At 36.7% G+C, this 26143-nt stretch overlaps 1 protein-coding gene across 1 annotated transcript; it reads left to right on the top strand.

Annotated features, from left to right (window-relative positions):
• Positions 1 to 4832: 4832 nt before the first annotated feature.
• Positions 4833 to 25601, top strand: LOC133799466 (uncharacterized). The gene is made up of 3 exons (XM_062237480.1): positions 4833 to 6497; positions 20898 to 21236; positions 25521 to 25601. Exons 1-3 carry the CDS (start codon positions 4833 to 4835, stop codon positions 25599 to 25601), a joined length of 2085 nt encoding a protein of 694 aa, XP_062093464.1.
• Positions 25602 to 26143: the final 542 nt, after the last annotated feature.

Below are 26143 nucleotides of genomic sequence, written 5' to 3'. Positions count from 1 at the left end.
GTGTTAGTTTAAGTTTTGCCAGAGCATTAACAAATATTCAAAATAACTTTATTAATAATTATGCTATAATATTAAGACATTACATTAATTGTATTTAAAACTAACAAAACTGATACTAAATAAATAATTGTCATCGTCATACACACTATCATAATGAAAAACTAAAATCAAAGACTTGACAACAAAGGGATGTCTTCATCTTGGTGCTCTTCGATTAAAAAAGGAATTTGGCTTGATCTAGCATTGTCGAATATCATCAGTGGCATGTAAAATCCTAGTACAACACTTTGCATGTTTTGAAACACTATTTCCTATAGGTACTTGTGTTGAGTCTGCAATGCCTATTTATACGTTTGAGCACAAGATTTATAAATTTGAAAATCAGAATGAAGATTATCAACATCCTAGTTACACTGTTAGGAAGATGTATATACTTGAAAAAGATGGTGTGAGCTATCTTAAAATAATCGTGAGCCTAGGCAACAACCTACTTTTCTTGTAACGAGACCCAACACATCAATCACTATATCCAAGTATAAAGGCATTGGGCTTAATATCGCTTCACTTCCACATGAAGTGGTAGACTCAACAGTTGGTGTGGGTTGTGATGCTCGTTTTTCACTCATCATGCCCTAAACAAAAAAAAAAAAATCAAATCATTAAAAACATTTGAATAATATATAAGGATTAAAAAAAAAAGATCAAAACAATATAAAATTGATGAGTGTGTAGTTTATGCACTCATTGACAATCTTTTCTCTTGTTTTGGTTTGTTTTCTTAAGTTTTTAGTTGGATTTGATGTGTTTCCTTTGAGTGTCCTGGAATAAATTAAATGGATGTTTTATGAGTCATTTTGAACGCTTAAGACAATGAAGGATGCATTATGTTGCTTCCCGTGGAGCAACAAATCACCAAACAATGAAAAAATGGAAGTTAGGATTAGCCAAGTGATGTGTTGCCTGGTAGTGGGCAATACGTCGCCTCTCCTAGGTGATGTGGAGCTTGGTGACTCGTGATGCATCACTTGTTGCGCCACAAAAATAGGAAATATCGTGTTTTCACATGTTTTTTTACTCAAATTTGAATTAAAGTCGGCCAATGACATTTCTAGAGGCTAGAGCACACTCAAAAGAGTTATAAAAGGGGGAAAACATAATTGGAAAGTGGGGAAGCACTTTTGGAAGATCTAAGAAGAGAATAAAAGTTGTTTTGACGTAACTCTTTTATAGTTTTTCATATTTCGTCTTTAATTCTTTTATTTTCAAGATCTTGAACCACACTATGAGTAGTTAGTTTTCTTGTTTGTTAGGGTGTAGATGGATTTCTTGTTATGATTCTAGTTTTATAATTTAACGAAAATTTTATTTTATTCCAATATTGTTGATGTGTTCTACTTTGGTTTATTGGTGTTATAATTGTTCTTTATATATTGCGATGCATTATATGATTGTTGTTGACGCGGTTTTTCGTTAACTGAGAATTAAGAAATTTTAAAAAGAGAGATTAGGCTTGATCAAAACTGTAAACAAGGAACACACAAAATTTACGTGATTCAGTGGTTAAAACCTACCTAGTCCATGAGTTAGTATTATTATTGTATTTTTCTCAAGTGAATTGTTCATGAAAATTTCTCCCGAGTTTTAGTATACAAGAGCTTTCGTCCCTATTCCTATCCATTCCCTCTCTATTTATAGGGGGATTAATGGACAGTTTTTGGTAACTTGCAAAATTGGATAATTTCTCTTTATTACATATATTACATTAGTTGCCTGATATTCTACGTTAATAAGGAAAAATTACAATATTCTATGTACGAATATAAATACCAAGTCTTAAGGGATTCGTATCTGTGCCTCCAATGTATTAGCCACGAGATGAAGACTTATTACACGAACTTAATCATTCCATGAAAGCTCGATCTACATATTAGGTGTTACTCGAGCTATATTTAGGGCGACCCTAACTAAATAATCTCCTTGATTCCTTGACGACCTGTGCTTAGAACGATCTAAGTATCTGGAAAAAAACTCCATGTGGTTGAAGTTAAGGAAGGCTTCATTAAATGCTTCACAGCTGTATCTCGGACAAGACAAATCAGCTCATGATTGTACCGCAAACAAGACAAGTCAACTCGTGTTTTTCAAGTGCAACAATTGTATTAGGTTTTATTTAGATTGTGAGAATTATTACTCAAGAGGAGAACAGTTAAACAATCAGGCGACGGGTAGAACAACTTAGGTTGTGTGAGATCGAGAGATAAGCATAAATCTATGTAGCCGAAGTAATTTTAGATTGTGAAATGAAGAGGTGGAATATTTAGAATTGTTTCTAGAGTTGAACTTAATGAAGGTATGGATAAATGGTTGTATAGAGATATAAGCTAGTTATCACTTACACATTCTTCATGAGGGACTCGAGAGAATGTATACTGATAAAACAATGCTCTAAGTTCTTGAGAATATTGGATTGAATTAGACATGTTAATGAATGAGATTATAATTATTAAAGAGTGAAGTTGAAACTTTAACAATTGTTCTTGTATTCTGTTTTTCCATTTTATTATTTATTTTCTAAAATTCATATTTTCTTTGAAGTTTTCACCATCTTTTGAAATTGATTGCTTAGATAAAATTAGGATTTAGTAATCACTATACTTAATTTGTTGAATTGGCTTTAATCCTTGTGAGACGATATCGGTCTATTGACAACTTTATTACTTGTTCGATTTGTGCACTTGCAGGCCGATATTGTTTGTAATAAAAACTTACATGTTTCTCAAAAGTAGTCATTTCTCCCTTTATTTGGTTAGTACTGGATCTGCTAGAAAGTGTCAATAACACTCGGAAGCTTGTCGATATCTGGGTTAGCCTAGCAAAAAAAAAAAAAATAGAACTTAAATATTTATAAATTACAAAAAAAATATAGCAATTTATATGATTTACCTGATGGTAAACATAGTTCACAATGGATTTAGACCCATGTCCTCTCTTGATTGGCATTTTCTTTTGACTTCCCCTATTTTTGGAAGATATTTTCTTACAAAATCAAATAACAAAGAAAAATTAGTAATTGCACTATTAAATATCAATAATTAGTATAAATAAACTGTTGATGCATTTTTTTGCCAACATTGAGCTAAGAAGTTTGAAAATGAGGAATTAGGCTTTATCTAAACTGTAAGTAAAAACACTCGGGAGATTACGTGGCTCAATGATTACAATTCACCTAATCCACGAGTTTGTATTATTGCCTTGCGATCTCTGGGAAACTTGTTTATGACAATTTTAGCAGAGTTTTGACATACAAAAGTTCGATCCTTTTTTAGTTCATTCCCTCTCTATTTATAGGGGTTCAGTGCACATAATTCAGTGACTGTTTACATCTGAGTAATGTACAAGTTTGATTAATTCCCCAAACGTAAAAATAAATGTAATAAAGACATAACTGCCTGATATCATATGTTTGTCAGGCAGGGGTTACAACAGTCACAACATATTATTTATTCGTGTAACGTCTTTGAATCCTTAGGAAATCTAGCTTGTGCATTCCAAGCGTTTATCAGAGCTGAATATACTCCTCGACCTAGAGATTTACAGGCTGCAACGACTTGAACAGAGAGATGCTCGAAATGAGTTTTATGCGATCTAAGGATGGTGCTAAGCGTTCTCCACGACCTCTGGCCGACTTGGCTAGGCGATCTCCTTGATGTCTATTGGACCTGGGCTTTACTCGAACTACTCATCTTAGAACCTGTACAACGTTTTAAGGAATAAATAATCTTCAATTAAGACACATCACCTCGTAATTTTCAGGTACAACATCAACAATTAAAATTATACTTGTTGCTCCTCAGAATTAAAACTAACATTTCTTAGTGCGAAGAACCAGTGGCAACAAGAGACAGGCATTTTTCCACAGGTTACGTTTTTGCCAACGTGTTTACTGAAACGCATTGACAAAACTTGCTTTTCCTAGCACGCCAGGTGAAACGTACCAAGAAAAGTGACTATTCTTGTAGTGGTATGATCTAATTTAATAATATCAAAATTTTGTAAATGTGGTTATACTTTGTATACCAATATATAATATTGTTCATATTTAATTGTATTTGTTAACATTTTTTTGTGTAAAATGCTCGTGACTGTTAATATTAGCCATATGTCAACTTAATTTGAAATAATAATATTAATTGTTTTGCAAATAACTACTTGCCAGTTCATTTTTTCTTCTTCTTCTTCATGATAATAATACTTTCCGTTTACATTCTTCATATATAGAATAAAAAATCCAAATAACTTTTAGGTTTGGTTGAATTTTTATTTCGGTTCAATGTGAAATCTAATTGAACTTTTATTCTTATTTTCATAAGAAGGTTTCTAGAAATATAAATAAAAGAATGGTTAAAATTTAATTTTGTTTACTCAAAGCATTTAATTTAATTTAACTTAACTGATTTTTTAGTGTTTAGTTTTAATTAATTTTTTTTATTTCTTTAAAGTTTATTTTTATTTGTTTAACCGTACTTTTTAGATTTTTAATAAATTAAAATAGAAGATTTTATTTTTATAATTCTTAAACTATAAGAAGTTGACATGTGCCATTCAACATTTACTAGAAATATACTAACAAATACAACTAACTATAAACAATAAGTATTTTTATCATATAAAAATAAATCAATACATAAGTAACTTTTTTTTTTGCTGAAGTCAGGAAACGGATACAACTGAAAGGGTGCTTCCATACAAGCTACCCTCGAAAAGTTCAGAAACAATTAGCGCATATATATGCAAAGCAAACACATACAAACTGAAAATCCTAAGTCTATATAATGTTGTGTCAAGATCTAGTTAGGGGGTATGGGAGGAGGAATGCTCAAGCATCTTGCCTTTTTAAAATAGATTTGCAAAAAGCCTATGATGCTCTGGACTGGAATTTCTTACAGGAGATGATGACTGCACTTAAGTTCCCTAATAAGTTTGTTCAGTTAATAATGAAGTGTGTAACAACAGCTAGGTTCTCTCTTATGATTAATGGGGTGCCTACTAGACTTATTTCTGCTAGAAGAGGAGTGAGACAAGGGGACCCGATGTCCCCTTTATTGTTTGTGATAGGAATGGAGTACCTCTCTCGAATTTTAGCTAAAGTAGCTAAGCATCCGGATTTCAAATATCATCACAGATGCAGCAACTTACAGCTAACTCATATGTGCTTTGCTGATGATTTACTGATGTTTAGCAAAGGAGATTTCAAGGCAGCTTACTTATTATTGAGAGGTTTTCAGCTGTTTTCGATGACATCTGGTTTGAAGGCCAATAAAATGAAATCTGCAATTTATGGTGTTGGGCTTAATGAGGAGAGTTGGTATCAGCTTACTGAAGCTTCTGGCTTCCAGCGTAGCAAGTTGCCTTTCAAGTATCTTGGGATGTCAATTAGCAACAAAAGAATTACCAAAACTGAGTGTGAGTGTTTGGTTGAGAAAATGGTGAAAAGGATTCGAATTTGGAGTACTAGAAACCTTTCTTATGCAGGGAAATGTGTACTTATTAACTCAGTGTTGATGTCCATTAATACTTACTGGTCCCAAATGATTATTCTTCCTTGTTCAGTGATAGATAGAATCAATCAGATTTGTCGAGGCTTCTTATGGAAGAATGGAGATAATATGGAAGGCCCTGGGCGAATTTCTTGGGCAGAGATTTGTAAACCAAAGCAGCATGGAGGTCTGGGTTTCAAGGATATTGGTCTTTGGAACAAGTGTGCTCTAGGGAAATATGTTTGGGCGTTAGCTAACAAGGAAGACAATATGTGGGTTAAATGGATTCATGCGGTCTACATAAAACAGCAGGATTGGTGGGACTATGTGGCTCCTAGCTCTAGTAGCTGGTATTGGAAGCAATTGGTTAGAGTTAAAGATGGATTAAAGGTCATATATCATCAAAAGCTCTCCGCCTGGGATCAGTACAGTGTTGCTAAAGCTTACATTCTGATGAAGAATAATGCAGAAACCAGATGGAATTATGCAGCAATATGGGATAGACTTGGTCATCCAAAGCACAAATTTATTGCTTGGCTGGTGTTAAAACAGAGGTTGCCGACGAGGGATAGGCTTCACAGATTTGGAGTTACTCAAGAGACTATGTGTGTAATCTGTGGTCTTTGTCCAGAAAGTCATCGGCACCTATTCTTTGAGTGTAAGTTCAGTACACGTTGCTTGGAACCCATCTTGAATTGGTTAGGAATAGATTCTTTTCGTTTTGAACTGCCTGGGTTGTTGAACTGGATCAGAAGGAGTAAGCATTCTTCTTGCAGAAGGAGAGCTTATACTAGTGCAATTTGTGCTTGTATATACCATATTTGGGTAGCTAGGAACTCAGCTTTATGGAATCTGCAGTTGCCTCTTATAGGGTATATAATTCAGCATATTAGGCTTCAAATTTGTCATAGATTTAGCTGGTTGTTGGCTAAGAATCTAAGTATTGAGGATTTAAGTTGGGTGAGGAATTTACTTTGTAATTAATTGTGTTTTGTTTTAGTAAGAGGTTGTAATTGATTAGAGTTTGTAATAGTTGTGCATAATACAAAGCTAGCTGATTTACCAAAAAAAAAAAAAAAACTGAAAATCCTATGTTTTTACCTATCTTTCCAATTTTCCAATATTCATATTGATTTTATCTTGATTTATTCTTGAGCATTAAAAATTAAATCATAAGAATCAACACACGAAATTACAAGCTTCGTCTGCACTAGAAACACATTCCAGCCGACTAGTGCTTGGGTTCTCTGAACCAGGGTAATAACTATCACTATATCAAATATGTAACTTTACAATAACCAGTTCATGATTAAAACTTGCAAACTATACAATCTTTCTCAACATACAGTGAAGCTTTGTACCCTAAATAACCAAATCCCTTGGTTATAAATGCAAGATCCCCTTGCTTCAATGTTGAACTCCCTTCAACAATATTTCAGATCTGAACCTTCAAATCTATGGCGCCAAGTCTCAGCTGAAATCCCTTCAGCTGTCACAGCTTGACTTCAGAGCTCACTACAAGAATTTCATGCATTAGCGGCGGGGGACTCCGCCGCTAATTTTCATTAGCGGCGGGGCTCCTCCGCTAATACCCCGCTCCCAATTGTTTGTCGCTAATAATCATTATTAGCGGCGGACTGGCACACCCGCTGCTAATACCTTTGTCAGAGGTATTATGATTAGCCGCGGGGTCCGCCGCTAATATTGTTTTTATAATATTTTTTAAAATTTATTTGAAATAAATTAATATTTATTAAATTGAATTATTTTTAAAAATAATTCATTATATAATTTAACAAAAATAAACATTTAATTAATTTAAACATAACTAACATTAAAATTAATGTGAATAATTTTAATATTTATCAACCTAGTAAATATCGTTATTGTCATTAAAAATAAATATAGTATTAATTCAGTCCAAATACATAAACTAGTAACTAAATAAAATCATTAAGATTAATATTGAAATTGTCCTCATCGTCAACATTTTGGTTTGGCTGTGAGGACGACGGCTGTGGCGGTGGTGGTGGCTGTGGCGGTGAGGGTGACGGCTGTGGCTGTGGCGGTGAAGGAATATAAGGTGGCTGTGATGATCGTCCGAGCGTGAGGTCCCCAAACTGATCTTGAGGCTGTGGCTGCAACCCGCCCCTAAACTCATCATATCTCACATATGGTTGCTGCGACGAACCTCCAACCTCCCCATATCTACCATTAGGTAGCGGAGGCTGCATCGATCCTCCTTGAAAATCAGTAAAGCTGAAATATAGTGGAGGAGACTGGGAAGAGCGTCCAAAAATGTATTGGTTTTGATACTGAGGATGTTGTTGCGACGACACATGTGGCGGATACGGTGGGTGAGGCTGGTACAGCTGCTGTGGTGGATACTGTGAAGGAGGCTGGTACTGCTGCTGTGGCGGTGTATGAAGGTCAGGATTGGCAGTGTTACTCTAAGAAGACGAACCACCTTCGGATTGTGGTGGCAAATACTTCTGCAGAAAACTGTCAAACCTTGGGTCATACAGTTTACTGGGATGCTCAGGTACCACAGACTGAAACGCCTCACGAATTGCCTTCATCATCAGAGCCATAGTAGTCATATCTTCATTAGGCGTAGCAGCAGTATTTGCTTGGGACTGACTTTGATCTGTAGAGCTAGAGGATGTCTTTCTTGCCTTCCCTTTCTCCCTATAACCCACTCCTCTTTGGTAGTCAGATCTCTCCCCGAGTACTTTACTTAGTATCTCATATTGATCGCCGGGGACGAATCAACGCCACATACATTTAGAGATGCCTCACTCTGCTGTTGACCTTGCCTCTCAAGCTGTGACCTCTGAACCTCTGCCGCCATTTTTTCCTGTATAAAGATAACATTATGAACAAAAATTAGAAACATTAGAAACAAGAAAACAATACTATTCACTTACATAATCTTGTTGAGCTGCCTCATTGACAAAAGATTTTGTCGATTTTCTCATATGAGCATCCCTCCAAGTATCAACAACACGCGCATCTGGGTTCTCCTATACAAATGTAAACAAAATGTTTCAGAATGTGTTATTTTATAAAATTAGATTAACATCTTCACTTACATATTGGTGACGCTTAGCTGCCAATGACTTTGTGCCATGTGTTGTTACATACTTCATTTGTTTTCTGTTTGCTTGATTTTTAGCGGAACGAGCCAAAAATATTTCGCTCAAAAACATTTCACAAATATTCTGCCAAGCCTCCTTAGTGCAATGGTTAGGTGGCTTAGAGAGGACATTCTCCAAATCTTCTGGTCCAGCATAATGATTTTTGAAGTGTCTATGTCTATTGTTCTTTCTCTCACGATATCTTTCGCCCATCTCCTTGTTGACAGTTGCTAGAACTGACTCACATTGTGGATGACCGTCTATATTATAGTCATACTACATTAAGAAAAAAAAATTAGATAACTTTGTAAATAATGGAAATAAATAATGAAAAGTACAAGATTTGTAATTTGTTTACCCTCATACGATCAAGCACTTGATCCTTAAACTGTTGAGGTACATCAGCAAAATCCAAATAATGCCCCGGACACAAAATGGTAACTAGAGTGCCCAACATGCGAATAAAAGCTTGATCCTCCTGCCCAACCACTTTGTTGGTCACAGGATCAAGCTCTAGATCCAATGGTTTCCCAGCTTTTTTCCTTCGTTCTTCAAGAACATTATTACTAGCAAGGCCACGACCTTTTCTTCTCGTCGGTGGGGCTTTAAAATTTATTAACAATAATCAGTATTAGTATTGATGTTATATTTATCTAACAATATAATTTCTAAAACTAATTTTGATATGCAATATTTAACCTGACTCGCAAGATGATGGTACCCTAGAAGGATCTGGCGGGTCTTGACCCCCGCCATCTTCGCCGTGATAAGTAGCTATATCAGCTGACATTATACTTCAGCTTAAAATTTATTAGTTAGTAATTAGCATTAAAATAAAAGTATATCACATTGAATTCATAATAATAATAATTACAAAAAAAACTTTATTATATTTAAATATATAGTTCTGTTACACAAATAGAAAAAAATAAACAGAGTAATCACTATCATTTCCATCAGTAATCGGAGACATATTTTCATCTTCACAAAGCTCAACTAACAATTCATCCTCTGCATCTGCAACTTCCTCATGTTCTGACATATCAGCTTTGTCGTCACCCTCTTCATTAGCTCCAACATATGCAGCAGGTTGATCAGATTGCATAATAAACTCTCCGAGGTCCACAATCAACACAAAATTTGATGAACTTGTTTCATGTACAACATCAATAACATCATTAACCTCATTAGAATTTTCCTCAATGTCCCAAATATTTCGATGATTCACATCTTCTACAACTTTCCAATCACGACCTCTAAGTAAATCATCGAGATAGAAAACTTGCTTAGCTTGAGTAGCAAGTATGTACGACTCATCTTTGTACCATTCACCATTGACGTTTATACTGGTGATATTATTTTCAATGATTGTTTTCTTCATTCTTGGATTTGTATTAAACCATTTGCACCGAAATAATGCCACTGAATATGCACCAGTGAAAGAAAGTGTCACTACTTCTTCAAGCGTGCCGTAATAATTAAAACCTTCTGTTCCGGCAATAGACACTCCACTATTTTGTGTGGTGCGCTTTTTGTTTCGGTCGTGTGCAATAAATCGAACACCATTGACTATACAACCTTGGTAAAAGGTTGACAAATGATCTGAACCAGATGCTAAAGCTAACAGTTCATCACCATTTTCCAAAGACCCAAGCTTGTGCAAGTCATATATCTAAATACATAAAATGATATTAGATTCACAAAATATATCATTAATAAAATCACTGTTCAAAGTTCAAAGTTCAAAGCTACCTTTTTATGAAACCACGAACGAAAATTTTTCCTATGCAAACGATCATGATCACCATCTGGGTATTTTTGTTTAATCTCTTGTAGGTGTTCGCTGTTAATTAGAATAGTGTTACGATTCTTGATAACAAAAAACTGATAAGAGAATAAACTTACTCTAAATAAGGCTCAATTTCAGGAGAATTCTCAAGTATGAACCACTCAGCTATTTCACAAGTATTATGATTGAGAGGCTTCAAAGTTCCCTTTGTGAGTGGACGACATTGAGATTGGAAAACTGTAAGGTTTCGTGGGATATAAGTCGCATCATCATTTCGATCAAGACGGTTAAATCTTGTTTCAATGTCTTTGAAATACATTGAACAAAAGGTCAAAGCCTCATCTGCAACATAGCCTTCGGCGATCGACCCTTCAGGGCGAGCTTTATTTCCCACATAATTCTTTAATTTTTTCATGTACCTTTCAAAAGGATACATCCACCTCATCAATACTAGGCCACCCATTATTGCTTCTTCTGGCAAATGTAATACCAAATGAATCATTATGTCAAAAAAAGCTGGAGGAAAAATCAACTCCATCTTGCACAATATCTGAAGAAGATTATTTTGTGCTTCCTCCATATCTTTAACATTTAAAGTCCTCGAACATATTTTCCTGAAGAAATTGCACAATTCTGCAATAGTGGTCGATATAGATTTTGGAAGAAACTTGCGAACACCGAGAGAAAGTAATCGTTGCATTATCACATGACAATCGTGTGACTTCAACCTAAGAATATTTGTATCATTCTCGGACACTTTCTTCTTCAAATTTGAACAAAAGCCATCTGGAAATCTAACTCCTTTTATAAACTGACAAAACTGTTGCCTCTGCGCCGGAGTTAACACATAAGGAGCGTGCGACTTCATCAGCTTCCTATTCTCATCTTCATAAATCCACAATGATTCTCTCACACCCATCTTTTTCAAATCATGTCTGGAATTAGTGGTGTCCTTAGATTTATCATTGTCTAAGATGGTGCCAAGGAGACTATCACACACATTCTTCTCAACATGCATGACATCTATATTATGTTTTAATTTTTTTGTACACCAATACTCAAGCTCGTAAAAAATACTTTTTTTCCTCCAATTACCTTCATCTACTCCTCTTTTACGTTTCACACCCCCAAACTGGACATGTTTTCCTGGAACTTGCGCTGCAAGAGCATTAACTTGTTCTAGTATATCCTCACAAGTAAACCGTCTCAGAGGTCATCTTCTCTCAACTTCTCCATCGAACTCTTTGTCTCTTCTCATTCGATGAGTACTTAGCAAGAATCTTCTGTGACCAACGTAAGATTTCTTACCGATCACTCGGATGGAAGTTGTGTCCTCATTACACGTAGGACAAGCTTTGTATCCCTGACCACTCCATCCAGACAAACTACTGCGAGCTGGAAAATCGTTCACTGTCCACAAAAGGGCTGCCCGCATCTTGAACATCCTGTTGGTCGTACTATCTCTTGTATCAACTCCGTTAACCCATAGATCCTTCAACTCATCCACCAATGGTCTCAGAAATACATCCATGTCCTTACCGGGTGATTTTGGCCCAGGAATAAGGAGGGTCAACATGAAATAATTGTCTTTCATGCACAACCAAGGTGGCAGATTATAGTTTTCCAACACCACAGGCCACATGCTGTATGCAAGGTTCATGTTGCCAAATGGATCAAATCCATTAGCAGCTAAGCCCAGACGAACATTTCTAGGATCCCTTGAAAAATCAGGATGCTTGGCATTAGGGGTGTGCACAGTTTGGTTTGGGCGGTTTGAACACTTTTTAATATGCCACACCACAAGTGCGGTGTAGTAGCTAGAACACACCGTGCGATGTGATTTCGTTGTACCAAACCGACCAAACCAAACCATTTTTTGCAGTGTGGTTTGGGTGGTTTTCCACGGTGTAAGTGTGTTAAAAAAATATGTGTGAGATAGAGAGGTGATAGAGAGGAGGCACAAATGAGATGAGAGAGGAATGAGTTGTTATCGTGTATGATGTGTTAGAGAATAAGGTTATACCCTAAATTAAGTGGACTCCTAATTTAAGTGGGCTCCTACTTTTAGATTAGGTTACTAAAAAATAGTATATACGTAAAGTTGTAATGCCCCACTACTCTAGACTTTTGGACCATTAACGAAACTATACATAAAAATTCCTACTAAAACTTACATTTGCGAAAATACCATAATTTTATTAGAATGTGTAGAAATAAGAGTTACTTCATAAAATAAGTAGGATATGGGATCCCATTGTCTTAAAAACAAAAACATAATTTAAATTAAAAAGACATTACATAAATAGTGCGGAAAATACATGTAAAAAGACAGAAAACAAAACTACATCCTCGAATCGCATAACGCTCGGCTCCTTGACTCCATTCACCATCGATACACATTCTCTAAGCGTCCACGAATCTTACCGCCTCTTAAAGTTATTTTCCTGCACATAAAACAAAAAGGAATGAGCCTAATGCCCAGCAAGGAAAATCTAACACATAGTCATAAACATAAATTTCATAATAACATAAAGACATATCATAACACTTATTACATACACTTATTATAATGCCCATTATTACTTGGGGTCCCATAGACTAAACAAGTCATATGCCCATGGGATTAGTGGGGTCCTACTAGCTAAGTAGGTCATATGCCCATAACCCATTTGGGGTCTTGTTAGTCATATGGGTCATATGCCCAAGCCTACAAACATACATATTCATAACATATTTATAACATATTTCATAACATAACACATAAGATAACATAAGCATAAAACATATAAATTCTATCCTATTTTCCTTACCAAAGTTACCGGGATATGTGGACAGCGTTGAGACTTTTGGAACACTCCTAAAACCATATATAACAGGGTGAGTCTAATGAAGAAAAAGAGATGAAAAGGAATGGAAAGACTAAACCATTGAAAGTCACACTTACCAAACTTATGTGCTCAAGAACTTAGATTCCCTAACCAAAATGAGAATGAGGTTAGAAGACTGAGTAGAAGACTAAGAGAAGGGAAACATAACATAAAACCAATGAACTAGAGTGTGTTGAATACCTTGAGGACTTGTAGATCAATCTAACCCTCGAACCGAAATACTATGAAATCTTACTTCCCAAAGTGTTTGATAAGCTTAAGATGATTAAGCTTATGATTTCCCCACCCAAGTGTTTAACTCTCACACTCTCCTAGCACTTGCAGCTTCTGAACTTAGAGTAAAAGGTGAATAATGGCTGGGTACTAGGTCCTATTTATAGAGTTTGGGAATGAAGGAATCTTAATTTTACTTTAATAAAAATAATAGCTTTCTAGGTGAAAAATAATTTGAATAATCGTTCAGCAGAGGCTGAAGACTCGTTCAAAAGATGCTGGACTTATGAAGAAGTTGAATGGCGGAAAGGAAAAAGAATTCAAAAACATTTGAATTATGCTGAAGGAGGCGATATATCGCCCCCTGTAGGCGATATATCGCCTGGGCCAATATGCCTGAGGCGACCGTGCATCGTCTCATGTTTTCTGTATCTACGTGCTGCGATATATCGCCCCCTATAGCTGCGATATATCGGCACACGCTGAATATTTAAACACGAAACTACACATTTTTAACTAAGTTTGAATGGAGTAAACAGCCTTGACTAAGCCCTCAACGTATTCCAAGCTGCTGACTAACCCTATTGCATTCAAACTTTACTCCTTATTAAATTTAATCCTCAAAATACTTAATCTTTAATCACCCATTCATAACATGTGCTTAAAATCCTATTGGTTGATATCCAAACCTTATAGTATAATAAATATTATCCTTAATATCAGTCATATAATCAAATCTTAGGTTATACTTAATATTCTTAAACTATAGGTTAAACTTAGAAAATCTATAAGTACTACTATGAGTGTCCAAATAATTCCCGGTTTGAACCAAAAATCCACAGTTACAAAGATAATACTATACATACTATAATACTACTAAATAATTAGCTAAGTAAAGTTCTTGGACTCTACAAAAGTTTAATTTTTTTTTAACATATTTGTAAGTATACAGTGCGATGTGGTGCAAACCAAAATTTCACACCGCCAAACCGCGCACCGCACCGCGCGGTTTAGCTAAGATACAAACCATACCGAACCATTCAACTTTTGACACCGCGGTTTGCTGGTTTAGATGCTCACCCCTACTTGGCATCAAAGTCCTTCCACACAGAGCCGTCCACCGGGTGTCGCATCACCCCTTCATCTTTTGATTTCCCGGCGTGATGCCATATCATGTGTTTTGTTGTAATCCTTGAACTGTATAATCTTTTCAAACGAGGGGTCAATGGAAAGTAACGCATCACCTTGTGTGGCACTTTTTTTCCTTTCGTCATTTCAGAAGTAATCAATCTACTACTTCCGCATACTGGACATGTCTCTTTAGATGCATGCTCATTGTAAAATAAGCAGCAATCATAATGACACACATGAATGGACTCGTATCCCAACCCTAATTTTTTCAATCTCTTTTTTGCGTCGTAGTACAATCCGGGGATTTTGTTTTCCTTAGGAAATGCAAGCTTTAACAACTTCAGCAATTCATCAAATATGTTGTTAGGCATCTTCCCTCTAACTTTTAGATGCAATAACTTTGCTAAAAAGTTTAGGGATGAAATCCAATCACATCCAGGATACAACTCCGCTTCAATCTCCTCAAATAACTCGTCATAATACTAACTCCCGCAGGGATCCCTTTCTACTTCCTCAGTTGTCGGTAAAAGGAAGTCTTCCACAATGTGAATCATCTCATCATCTTCATTCTCATCAACCACCTCATCAGCAACAATTTCTTCCACCTCACCATGAAAAATCCACTTATCATAAGCTTGATGAAAACCCCTATCGAATACGTGTGCCCGAACTACATCTAAAGATTCAAATCTATTATTATTGCATCTCACACACGGGCACCTAATTCTTCCATCAGAATCTTTATGTTTCGACGCCATTCTCAAAAAAGCTTGCAGACCATTCCAATATTCTTGACAACCACGATTTCTCAATGTTGTCCAAGTCTTGTCATTCGCCATCTAAAGTGTTATAAGAGTGTGAGTTTTAGTAATATGAATAGAAATGGATAACAAAGGAGATTTGTTATCATTTTTGAAATCTTATGCAATATTATAATATCTTATGCTATTTTATGATGTTTTATTAGATAATGTTATTTATAAACAAATTAATTTTTTTTCCTAAACTAAATTATTATTTATTCATAATTTTTTAAAATTTTATTAAATATAATTATCAATTTTTATATTCATGTAATTTATATTAAACAATGTTATTCAATAAACAAATTAAATTAAATTATTTAATTAGATAATATTATATCAAACTTTTATTATTTAATTAATTAAATTATTAAAAATTAATTATTATTTATATAATTATTTATTCTTAATTTTTTATACTTTTATGAAATATAATTATCAATTTCTATATTTATGTAATTTATAACTATTTAATATTAGATAATGTTATTCAATAAATAAATTAAATTATATAATTTAATTAGATAATATTATATCAAAATTTTATTATTTAATTAATAAAAAATAATTAAAAATAAATGATTATTTATTCATAATTTTTTAAAACTTTATTAAATATAATTTTCAATTTTTATATTCATGTAATTTATATTAAACAATGTTATTCAATAAACAAATTAAATTAAATTATTTAATTAGATAATATTATATCAAACTTTTATTATTTAATTAATTAAATTATTAAAAATTAATTATTATTTATATAATTATTTATTCTTAATTTTTTAAACTTTTATGAAATATAATTATCAATTTCTATATTTATGTAATTTATAACTATTTAATTATTTTTTATTATTTAATTAATTAAATTAATAAAAAATAATTAAAAATAAATTATTATTTATTCATAATTTTTTAATTTGTAATAATAATAATAATAATAATTTTACAAATTAATCAGTTGACATAACATATAACAAAAAAAAACTATTTTACTTAATTAAATTTCACAAAAAACATAAAGCAACATACTAATATTTTTTTTTAATTATAAACTAATAAATAAAAAACCACCAATTCAATTGATTCAAAAAAACTTAATCAAACCATAAAATCTACAACTTTCTCACCATACTATAATATCTACCAAAGTTTTCTCATACCTGAATATCGAGACAGGGTTTAGGGCTAGGAAATCTAGAGTAGCTCTACACTTCAGCATTAAACTACCAAAAACATTATCTGCATATTGAATTTTGGAAAAATAAAATAAAATAAACCCAGTAAAATATAGTATAACTGAGCATAAATAAACACTTCTTGATCCATAAAAAAAATTGGTCGATTCATTCCACTAAAAGCATAGAGAGAACAAAATCATACAACCATATATACAAGTACACAAAATCCCAAAATTTATAACCTGTTAATAATATTATAACAGGTTATATACAACCATATATACAAAATTTATACAACCATATATACAAGTACAAGTACAGGTTATATACAAACTTTATAACCTGTTCTTCAAGATCCCAAAATTTCACAGCCCAATTCCACCAAGTTATATATTGTTCAAATATACAATGCAAACAGTCCACAAAAATATCATCTCACCACTCGAATATCTATCTCATCAATAAAAAAAAAATCCCAAAATAACAAAAGAAAAATGGAAATCAAACCCTAAAATGAACAAAACTAACAAAATCGAATCAACCCAATTCAAACAATGACAAACCTGGGGAATGAACCAATGGTTGTGTTCTCTAGAACCACGGTGGCGGAGGTGGTTGTTTAGCCTGTCGGAGTTGTGGAGGGTGGGTTTTGACAGAGAGAAGAGAAGAGGAGATACGAGAGAGACAGAAGGGAAGAGAAGAAGGAAATTGAGCTGTGAAATTTTAAACCGTAAATGTATTAGCGGCGGGGTCCCGCCGCTATTACTATAGCCCGCCGCTAATAATAGTATTAGCGGCGGTGTTGACCCTGATTTTGGCCAACTGACACGGAGTCAAAATACGCTTGACGTGGAAAAATATGTTGAAATGAATGTGATGACGAAAACAATAAGAACACAAGAGTTTATAGTGGTTCGGCCCCAGGATCTGGTAATAACCTATGTCCACTTGAATTGTTATTGAAATGAGATTCAAAGGGGTGATCAAAGAACTAGGGTTCAATGAGTTTCACTGACCTTTCAATAAGAAAATACAAATATTCTAGTGGAATCTCTTGTTATCTCAAAAGATTGTTCAGCCAAAAGAAAAAAGGTCCTCTCCCGTGAGCTCTTTTCTTCTATTTATAAGCTCAGGGAAGATTTACATTAATTTGTTACAGATATTCTTTCCTAAATAATCGGATACTCAGGAAATCATAGGAGATAATTTCGGATTCCATCATAACTGCCTAAGATTTCCTCCGTGTATAGCGTTCGTACGACCAGGCTGGTCGTAGGAAGAAGTTTATCATGTGACAGTAGGTGTCTTCCTGGTCAATAGTCGGGCACGGGTTCTGCCAGATGCCAGCCGCGTGTATTTAATGCCTGCCATGTCATTCACCTCTGATTTTTTAGATAACATTTGTCCCCCAAGTTTGTTTGGTGCGACCAACAATAAAGAAACTTAAGGAAACAACTGTTCACATCCCCATGATGTCTGTCAGGATCCCCGTGCGTTTTCGAAAACTGTGACATAATTATGTCTAATCAAGCCTTTTCAGTTTCCAAAAAGGCAATTTGACGGCTTATACACTTCCCCACATTTCGAAAGTGGGAAGTGATGATGACTGCTTTTTGGCCATAACCTCGGTCCCTACAAATAAGCTTTTCTTTTTCTTTAAAAATTTTCACTCACCATTTTTGCCAAGATTTTCAAGAACTTTCCCCAGAATACAGAGCTTCGAAACCAGTCTGACGTCTAGCCGAAGGTCTTTCGATTTGAATTTTTTCGTCTTCTTCCGAATCTCCATCTTCGCCTAGGTAAGCACTTCGCTCTTTAAGCTTTTCATTACGCCATGCATACCATTTCATGCTCTGTGATTTTCTGTGTTCTTGAGTAGGGTTTTAAGGGTCTTTTGGTATAAACTGCCCATTGCTCGGCAAGAGTGTGTCTTTATGCTTTGTATAGGTCAGGACTTTAGTTTGATAGTTAGGATCATTGGTTTGGGGCGTTAGCTTGACGAAAGATTCTACCTTTAAGCCAGGTGAAAAAACCAAAATTCCCCTTAGGAATCGAAAAAGTTCTCTGTCAAAAAACAGTTTACTTCCTTTTTTTTATCCATTTTTCAAACTACTCACATCGCATTTAGCATAGGATTAGGATGCTGGTGGTTATTTAGATACGAGCAACGTTATCCCAATCTCCCACACTACTTTGAGGATTGTGTCTTATCTCCTCCATTGTCTGTTTGCAGTTCATATGCAAGACCCTTGGGGAGGAGAAAGACCTATTGAAGACGAGCTCTTGGCCCAACTACTTGAAGGCGAAGAGAACCCATCTACGTTGATTCCAAAAATCCCCTTCTCTCGTCCTATCCCAAATTGTCCACCAGTTCCCAATCAGAAAATGGCCAGAACAAAAACCAAAGCTCGAAAAAGATGAAACCCTAACTCTCCAAGTCAGCCTTCTGCTGATGCCCCCTCGATCAGTGGTCGAGGTGAATTCGCCCCTGAGACCGACGTCCAGAGGCGTGCCCGTCCTCACCATGCTGACCAGCCGGATTTCGAGCGGCACGTTGTTCCCCCAAGTTCGGTGACGCTCTGGATGATCTCCAACTATCTAAACAGATACAATCTGACGGGGGTGACCCTGGTCAGACCTTCCACTGACCAGCGAGCCAACCTGCCAGGAGGGGCTTACAACGCCTAGTTGAGGTACCACATCGAGGTAGGTGCCACCCTATCTCTTCATTCATTCTTTCAAGGGGTGGAAAACTACTTTGGGGTAGCCCCCTTTTAGATCACCCCGAATGGGTATAGGATGCTGGCCGCACTCTATATCCTCTACAAGCTCAAAAAATGGCCAGCTCCTTCTCCACATGAGGTCAATTTTCTGTTTGACCTCAAGTCCAACCCCAACCATGATGGTACGGGGTTCTTCCACTTCTGCCGCCAGGAGACCGAGCGCACCTTTCTGTCCGATACCACTCACATCTCCAACATGGGGAGGTACCATCACGAGTACTTCCTCATGCCCGACATTGCCGCAGATAATCTGGCCTTCACTCAAGGAGGTAAAAAAAATTCCTTTACCAGTAGTTTCTGTACTTTAATCCTTTCTTGTCATAATACTTCGCTGTTCCATTGTGTTCCAGGCCCATGGTTACGCCCGACCCCCACTCTAGGAATGGATTCGAGGGCAGCACTCTTAGCCAGCATGCCAAATGCTGCTAAGAGTGTAAAGAACTTAATTAATGAGGCTAACCTTAGGCTGGCTGGCCTTTGGGGCTCCCAACCTGCGACTAACGAACCCTCGGCGGGTGGTGTCTGTGTCGATGCGGAACCTGAGCAGGAACCCGAGCAGCAACCTCAGGCACCCCCTCCACGGAGGAGGCCAACTGGGGTTACGATCAGGGAACCTGCTGTTCCCCATCGAGCAGCGGAATCTTCGGTCCCCGTGGGCAAGGGGAAACAAAAGGCTGCCGAGCCTACCAAACTTTCTGATGACTCGTCGGATGTAAACGGTACAATAATCTCGTTTTTAAATAATTTTCCAATTCCCTCTAATCTATTTGATGGGGATGGCAACTTTAGGAATGCCACTTCTTTAAACTCAGATTTCTTCCAGGAGCTAGGTAGTTCAGTAGATAATGTTACGACCAATAGTTGTAGCTCGGGTAATTTTGTAATACTTTTACTTTAATCTCTGTTTTCCCGTGACCCTTTAATCTCACTGTTCGAATGGTTTCCCTTTGTGCAGGTATGGACTCCGAGGACTTCTTCGAGCATTACCAAGCTGTCGCTGCCTCTTCTGTCCCGAAGAAGGACAGCAAAAGGGCTCGAGGGGAAAGCAGCAAGACCCCTTCGAAGAAGGCCCGGACAGAAGATGCTCCTACCGCCGCCCCCTCCAAGAAGGACTTACCACCTCCACCCCCCCGAGCAGACAACCCCCACACCTGTCAATCCCCAGCCCTCCTCTAAGGCTGCCGACAAGGAAACTTTGGATAACTTGTCCGAAGGCTCCCTGCCCAGCCTCATAGTTGGCATGGCCAGGGAGAGGATATATCGGCTCTCGAAGCACAAACACAGCCAGACCGCCATTAATGACACTGCCACAATGGAAGTTGACCAAATCATCAACAGAGGGTTGAATGAGATAGTCAGCGTAAGTCATTTTCTGCTGCTTTATCGTTTATGTCAGACTTCCATTCCTAACTTTATCTCATTTTTTCTTCAGTGGCTGCTGTCTTTAACTGCTAGCTGGCGCCGTGCTGGGGCGTTGGTCTCTCGAGAAAAGGACTTCGACTCCAGGCTTGCCCAGGCTAAGCAAGCGCTCGAGGCTGATAACAATAAGCTGCTCGAGGAGAACAAGAAGTTGTCCAAGCTAAATGAAAAATTGTGCGAGGACCAAGCCACTCTCACCCTGGAGCTTCAGGAGGCCCATGATACATTGAAGAAGGCCAACGAGGAGCAGAAGAAGTGGAGGGAGAGTACTGTACTCGTCACCCAAGAATGTAAGCAGCTTAATCTTAACTTGACTGGCAGCAAGGAGGAGATAAAGAGACTCGAGGAGCGGGTGCGGGAGCTTAAGGGGCGCGTTCAGGAGCCCGAGGAGGACGGGGCTAGAAATTTGAAGAAGTACAAGGAAGCCACCTTCCTCTGTTTCTACGATTTCTGGAAGCACAACCGAGAGCCCAACATTAACTATCTCTCCGAACGGTTACAAAGGACGCTGATGGCGCAGTGCGCCACTCGGTTGGAGGCAGAGGAGAGAGCTAAGGCCAAGACCCCTGCTGCTAATGCTAAGGCTGGTCCTCCGGCTGATCAGAGCACTCCCAATCCAGAAGACCCTCCTGCTCCCCAATAATTCTCTTTTTATTTTTCATTCAGCTTTTATGGCCCACGGGTCTATTTGTAAAGACAATTTATTTTTATTGCTGCGAGGGAAACTTTTTTACTTACACTTGAACGATTACATCCGAGCAGTACTACTCGCGGTGTAAAGGCTTTCTCTTTTAATTACACATTTACATCCGAGCAATAATGCTCACGGTGTAAATAATTGCCTTATTGATATTATAATGTTTCTTTTATTATAATATCTGTTCGCATGACCGAACTTAGCATAGTACTTTGGTTTGATTTAACAAAACATAAATTTTGAAAAATGCTCTAAGTACCGTAGCATGCTTTCACTCATTTTGTTCATGTGTTTACATACCTCATGGTATGCTTTGCTATCGATGTACCTTATATGCCCCCCAAGTGATCGAGGAGCTTTAGGTCCTTGGTCACTTGCCTTGACCACGACCTGTTCGAACATTACTGCTCATTATGAAATTCAACACTTGTAATATAGCAAAACAACACACGTAATGAACAAATACTTGTAAAAATAAATTTACAAAGGTTGGCAAGAATGACTGGCTGTGCACAGTCCCTTATAATCTCGTATTAAAATGGACTAAACATGTCTGTATGAGGGATCTTAAAAAAGATCTTACACTTATAAGCGATTAGCCATACAACGTGGCTAACCCTTTTTTCGAAACTTGTAAAAAGTAAGAATTAATACAAGCCAGTCCTTTAAGAAGGACTGTTCATTGGTAGTACTTGCGCAGGTGTTCTCCATTCCAATAGCGTGGAATGAGATCTCCATTTAACCGTGCAAGTTTGTAGGTGCCTGGATGAAGGACTTCTTCGATCTGGTACGGTCCTTCCCAGTTTGGTCCGAGTACTCCAGCAGTGGGGTCGCGGGTATTCAAGAAAACTCGTCGTAGCACTAGATCTCCGACGTTGAATTTTCTTTCTTTCACTTTTGAATTAAAATACCGGGCGACCTTTTGCTGGTACGCAGCTACTCGGAGTTGGGTTTTTTCTCATTTTTCTTCTAGTGAGTCTAGGGACTCCATCATTAGTTGGCTGTTCTGATCCTAGTCGTATGTAATTCGTCGATGCGAGGGCGGATCTAACTCGACGGGCAACATGGCCTCATACCCGTATGTTAAGGAAAACGGAGTATGACATGTCGTTGTTCCGTGGGAAGATCTATACGACCAGAGAACTTCAGGCAGCTGTTCTGGCCATGCTCCTTTTGCGTCTTCTAGCCTTTTCTTTAGGGTGGACTTAAGCGTTTTATTCACGGCTTCTACTTTCCCATTTGCTTGCGGATGCACCACTGAAGAAAAGCTTTTAATAATTCTGTGTCTTTCGCAGAAGTCTATGAATAAGTCACTGTCAAACTGGGTTCCGTTGTCTGAGACAATCTTACGAGGCAAACCATATCGGAAAATAATGTTCTTGATGACAAAGTCAAGAACTTTCTTGGTCGTTATGGTAGCGAGTGGTTCAGCTTCGACCCACTTGGTGAAGTAGTCAACTGCTACAGTCGCGTACTTCACCCTACCTTTTCCTGTTGGTAGTGATCCGATCAAATCTATGCCCCATACTGCGAAAGGCCATGGACTCTGCATCTGCATTAACTTGTTTGGAGTTGCGCGTGGAATTTTGGAAAATCTTTGACACTTATTGCACTTCCGCACGTACTCCGCAGAGTCTTCGTTCATAGTTGGCCAGAAATAGCCCTGCCTTAGAATCTTCTTTGCCAAACTTTGCCCCCCAGCATGATCTCCACAAAATCCTTCATGTACTTCCCTCATCAGTTCCTTAGCTTTCTCTGGTGTAATACAGGAGCCACATTAATACTTAAAGATGAGAACTATCATTAACTTGACAGAACATAATTAACAACAGATAAATAGGAATAAGAGTAACTTGACAATTGACCAAAGACTAGGAAAACACACAGAGAGGTCGACAGGAACCAACAAGAATATATCACGTGCTATGGTGGAAACCAGGCTATGTAGTTGTTAAGGATGGAATCTCTACAATTTTTCCAATCTATCTGTCCCTCCATGCCAAAGTAAAGAGCATATAATTGACCTCCCTGTCAATCTTAGAGACTTCCCAGTGATTTAAATAAGCACATAAGTTAGTGAACTTGCTTCTAATGTCCTCCAAGTTGAGGGCTTCAGTCGAATTCCTCTTACAGAAAGCTTTGACTGCTGTAATACACTCATTCTGGAATATGTATGAATAGGAGGGATGGTTTACTACAGCATGAGCGGCCATTAAAATAGCCAATGCTTTAGCTCATGTAGGGTTTATTTCTTTCAAATTTTCAGTAATTACTGAGGTGATTGAACCTTCAAAATTTCTGCAAACAGCTACTAAAATAGATCCTTCCTCGGAGATTGCTACGTCTGTTGTGAAGCTATGCTAACCAAGTGGTGGGGGGAGCCACGTAGCTTTCTGATCATTTGGAATCCGAGTAGCCAAGTTCCACTCGGCTAAACAAACTCCAAACTTGTTGCAATTGGCATTGAACAAGGCCCGACAAGCTCCATGCACAATTTCATTTCTTTCTCTCACTACAACAAAATCTACTAACCACAACAATGAAATCTAATACTATTAAAAAAGTAATATGGTATGTGTTAAAATTTTAAGCGGGTCACTAAAAAATAAGCGCTTAATTGAAATTTTAAGTTTTAATAGTCTAACTATTCTCTTTCTCGCTTTCCACTATTCAACATGTTCACACATTACCTAATTGTGATTTGCTCCCATCACACCCACAGGCCTTTAAGCTCATTCTACGCCTCTCTCCTCCGTCTCCTCCATCATAAAACCTCTTCCACCATCTCTCTCAAGACCCTCCCTCCATATTTCTATCAAGGTCGAATCTATTCCATCTCGCTAGTATTCTTCTCTTCACATCAGGTAATTTCATTTTTTTAAAATATATTTTGATTTGTAATTCAATTTTATTATTATATTTCTTTAAGTTTGGTGAAGATCTTTGTCTTAGTCTTTCTTTTCGTTTGATATTTAGCTTTTCACCTGATTTTTATGGTTTTTCTCACTACAAAAAATGTGACTTTTGCCGGCGCAACATTTTGCGCCGGCAAAAGCCTTATAGTCTTTCTCGACGTGTTTTTGCGTCAGCAAAAAGTGACGACGTACACCCGTCGATAATATGACTTTGGCCAACGCAAAACGCAATGCGCCGGCAATTGTATCTTTTGGCGATGAAAAAATGCGCCGAGAAAAATAAGGATGCGCTGGCGAAAAATTTTGTCGCGGGATTATGGAAAACACTTTGAGCGGCGCAAAATTGTGCCGATAAAGATTATTCTTTTAGTGGCGCAAAATTGCGCTGACAAAAGATGTGTCTTTTAGTGGCACATTTTTGCGCCGGAAAATGTGGATATTTGTAGTGGCGCATTTTTGCGCCGGTAAAGGTTGAGAGTTTTGCCGACGTAATTTTGCGTCGGTGAAAGTATTTTTTAAATAAATTTTTTGATAATATTACTAATTTTATTTTCAATATATTAACATTAATTAATAAATTTCGATTTTAATATCTTAATAATTATTTGATTTTTTAGTAATATTATTTAATTAGAAATAAAATTAAAATTAAAATTTTATAAATAAATAAAAAAATTTATAACTATTAATGTTTATTGTCTCCACTAAACATGAAAATATAAAAGCAGTTTAGCAAATTAAATCTCTAATCAATTAAACTTTAAATAAATAAATAAATAAGTTCTACAAATGTGTACTGCCCTCCTCATCATCCCCACCCCCGTGAGCATCATCGTCCTCGTTCAGATCATGTTCTGGTAAGTCGACAGTAAAACCAGGAGCCAATACACCAACCTGCTTCAACAAAGCACTGAGCAATACATCTTGACGCTGTTGACGACTCTCAAGTTTAGTCGATACTTCTTTAGGTTCTGATTTTCCAGCATAATGTCTTGAGTTTGTTGCAAAATGGTGTGTACTTCAGGTGGAAATTGCCCGGACATTTGAGAAGTTGACAAAGATGCTGCCCTCTTATAACGTGAGCGGGGTCCAAGGACATCCGTGACAATATCCATATCAGGCAAGAACTGACCGTCGACATTATCGCCGACACAAGAAGTAGCAGATCATACAAGGGTCGTACTCTGCGATACTCGATGCTCGGTCATCTCAGTCTGCACAATAAAAAGCGTGTATCTTGAATTCCAATATAACATTATTTGAAAACCTAACTTATAAATTTTTAATATAACTACATATAAAATATAACTTTATTATCTATCTGCCAACATCCTATCATTAATGATTGCAGACCAGTGATTAAAAAAGAATGTAATTAATTTTGTTCCTATATCAGGGAGCAAGTTGGCTAAAATTAATTTGGTCATGAAAATCCATATCTAAATCACAATCAGGAAAATATTGTTGATATATGTACAGTAAGAGTAGTTAATTCCATTAATAGGGCATTTACGTCTCTAAACATATACATCAACTATATTTGCATGTTTGTGATTTAGATATGGATTTTCATGAACAAAAACTAACTTAGCCCACAAGCTCCCTGATACAGGGACAACATTAGTTACATTCTTTTTTTATCTTAGT

This window comes from Humulus lupulus, chromosome 9 (genome assembly GCF_963169125.1).
Source record: "Humulus lupulus chromosome 9, drHumLupu1.1, whole genome shotgun sequence".
Lineage (NCBI taxonomy): Eukaryota > Viridiplantae > Streptophyta > Magnoliopsida > Rosales > Cannabaceae > Humulus > Humulus lupulus.
The sequence above is the reverse complement of the archived record's forward strand: the minus strand, read 5'-3'. Positions and strand labels throughout refer to the sequence as shown.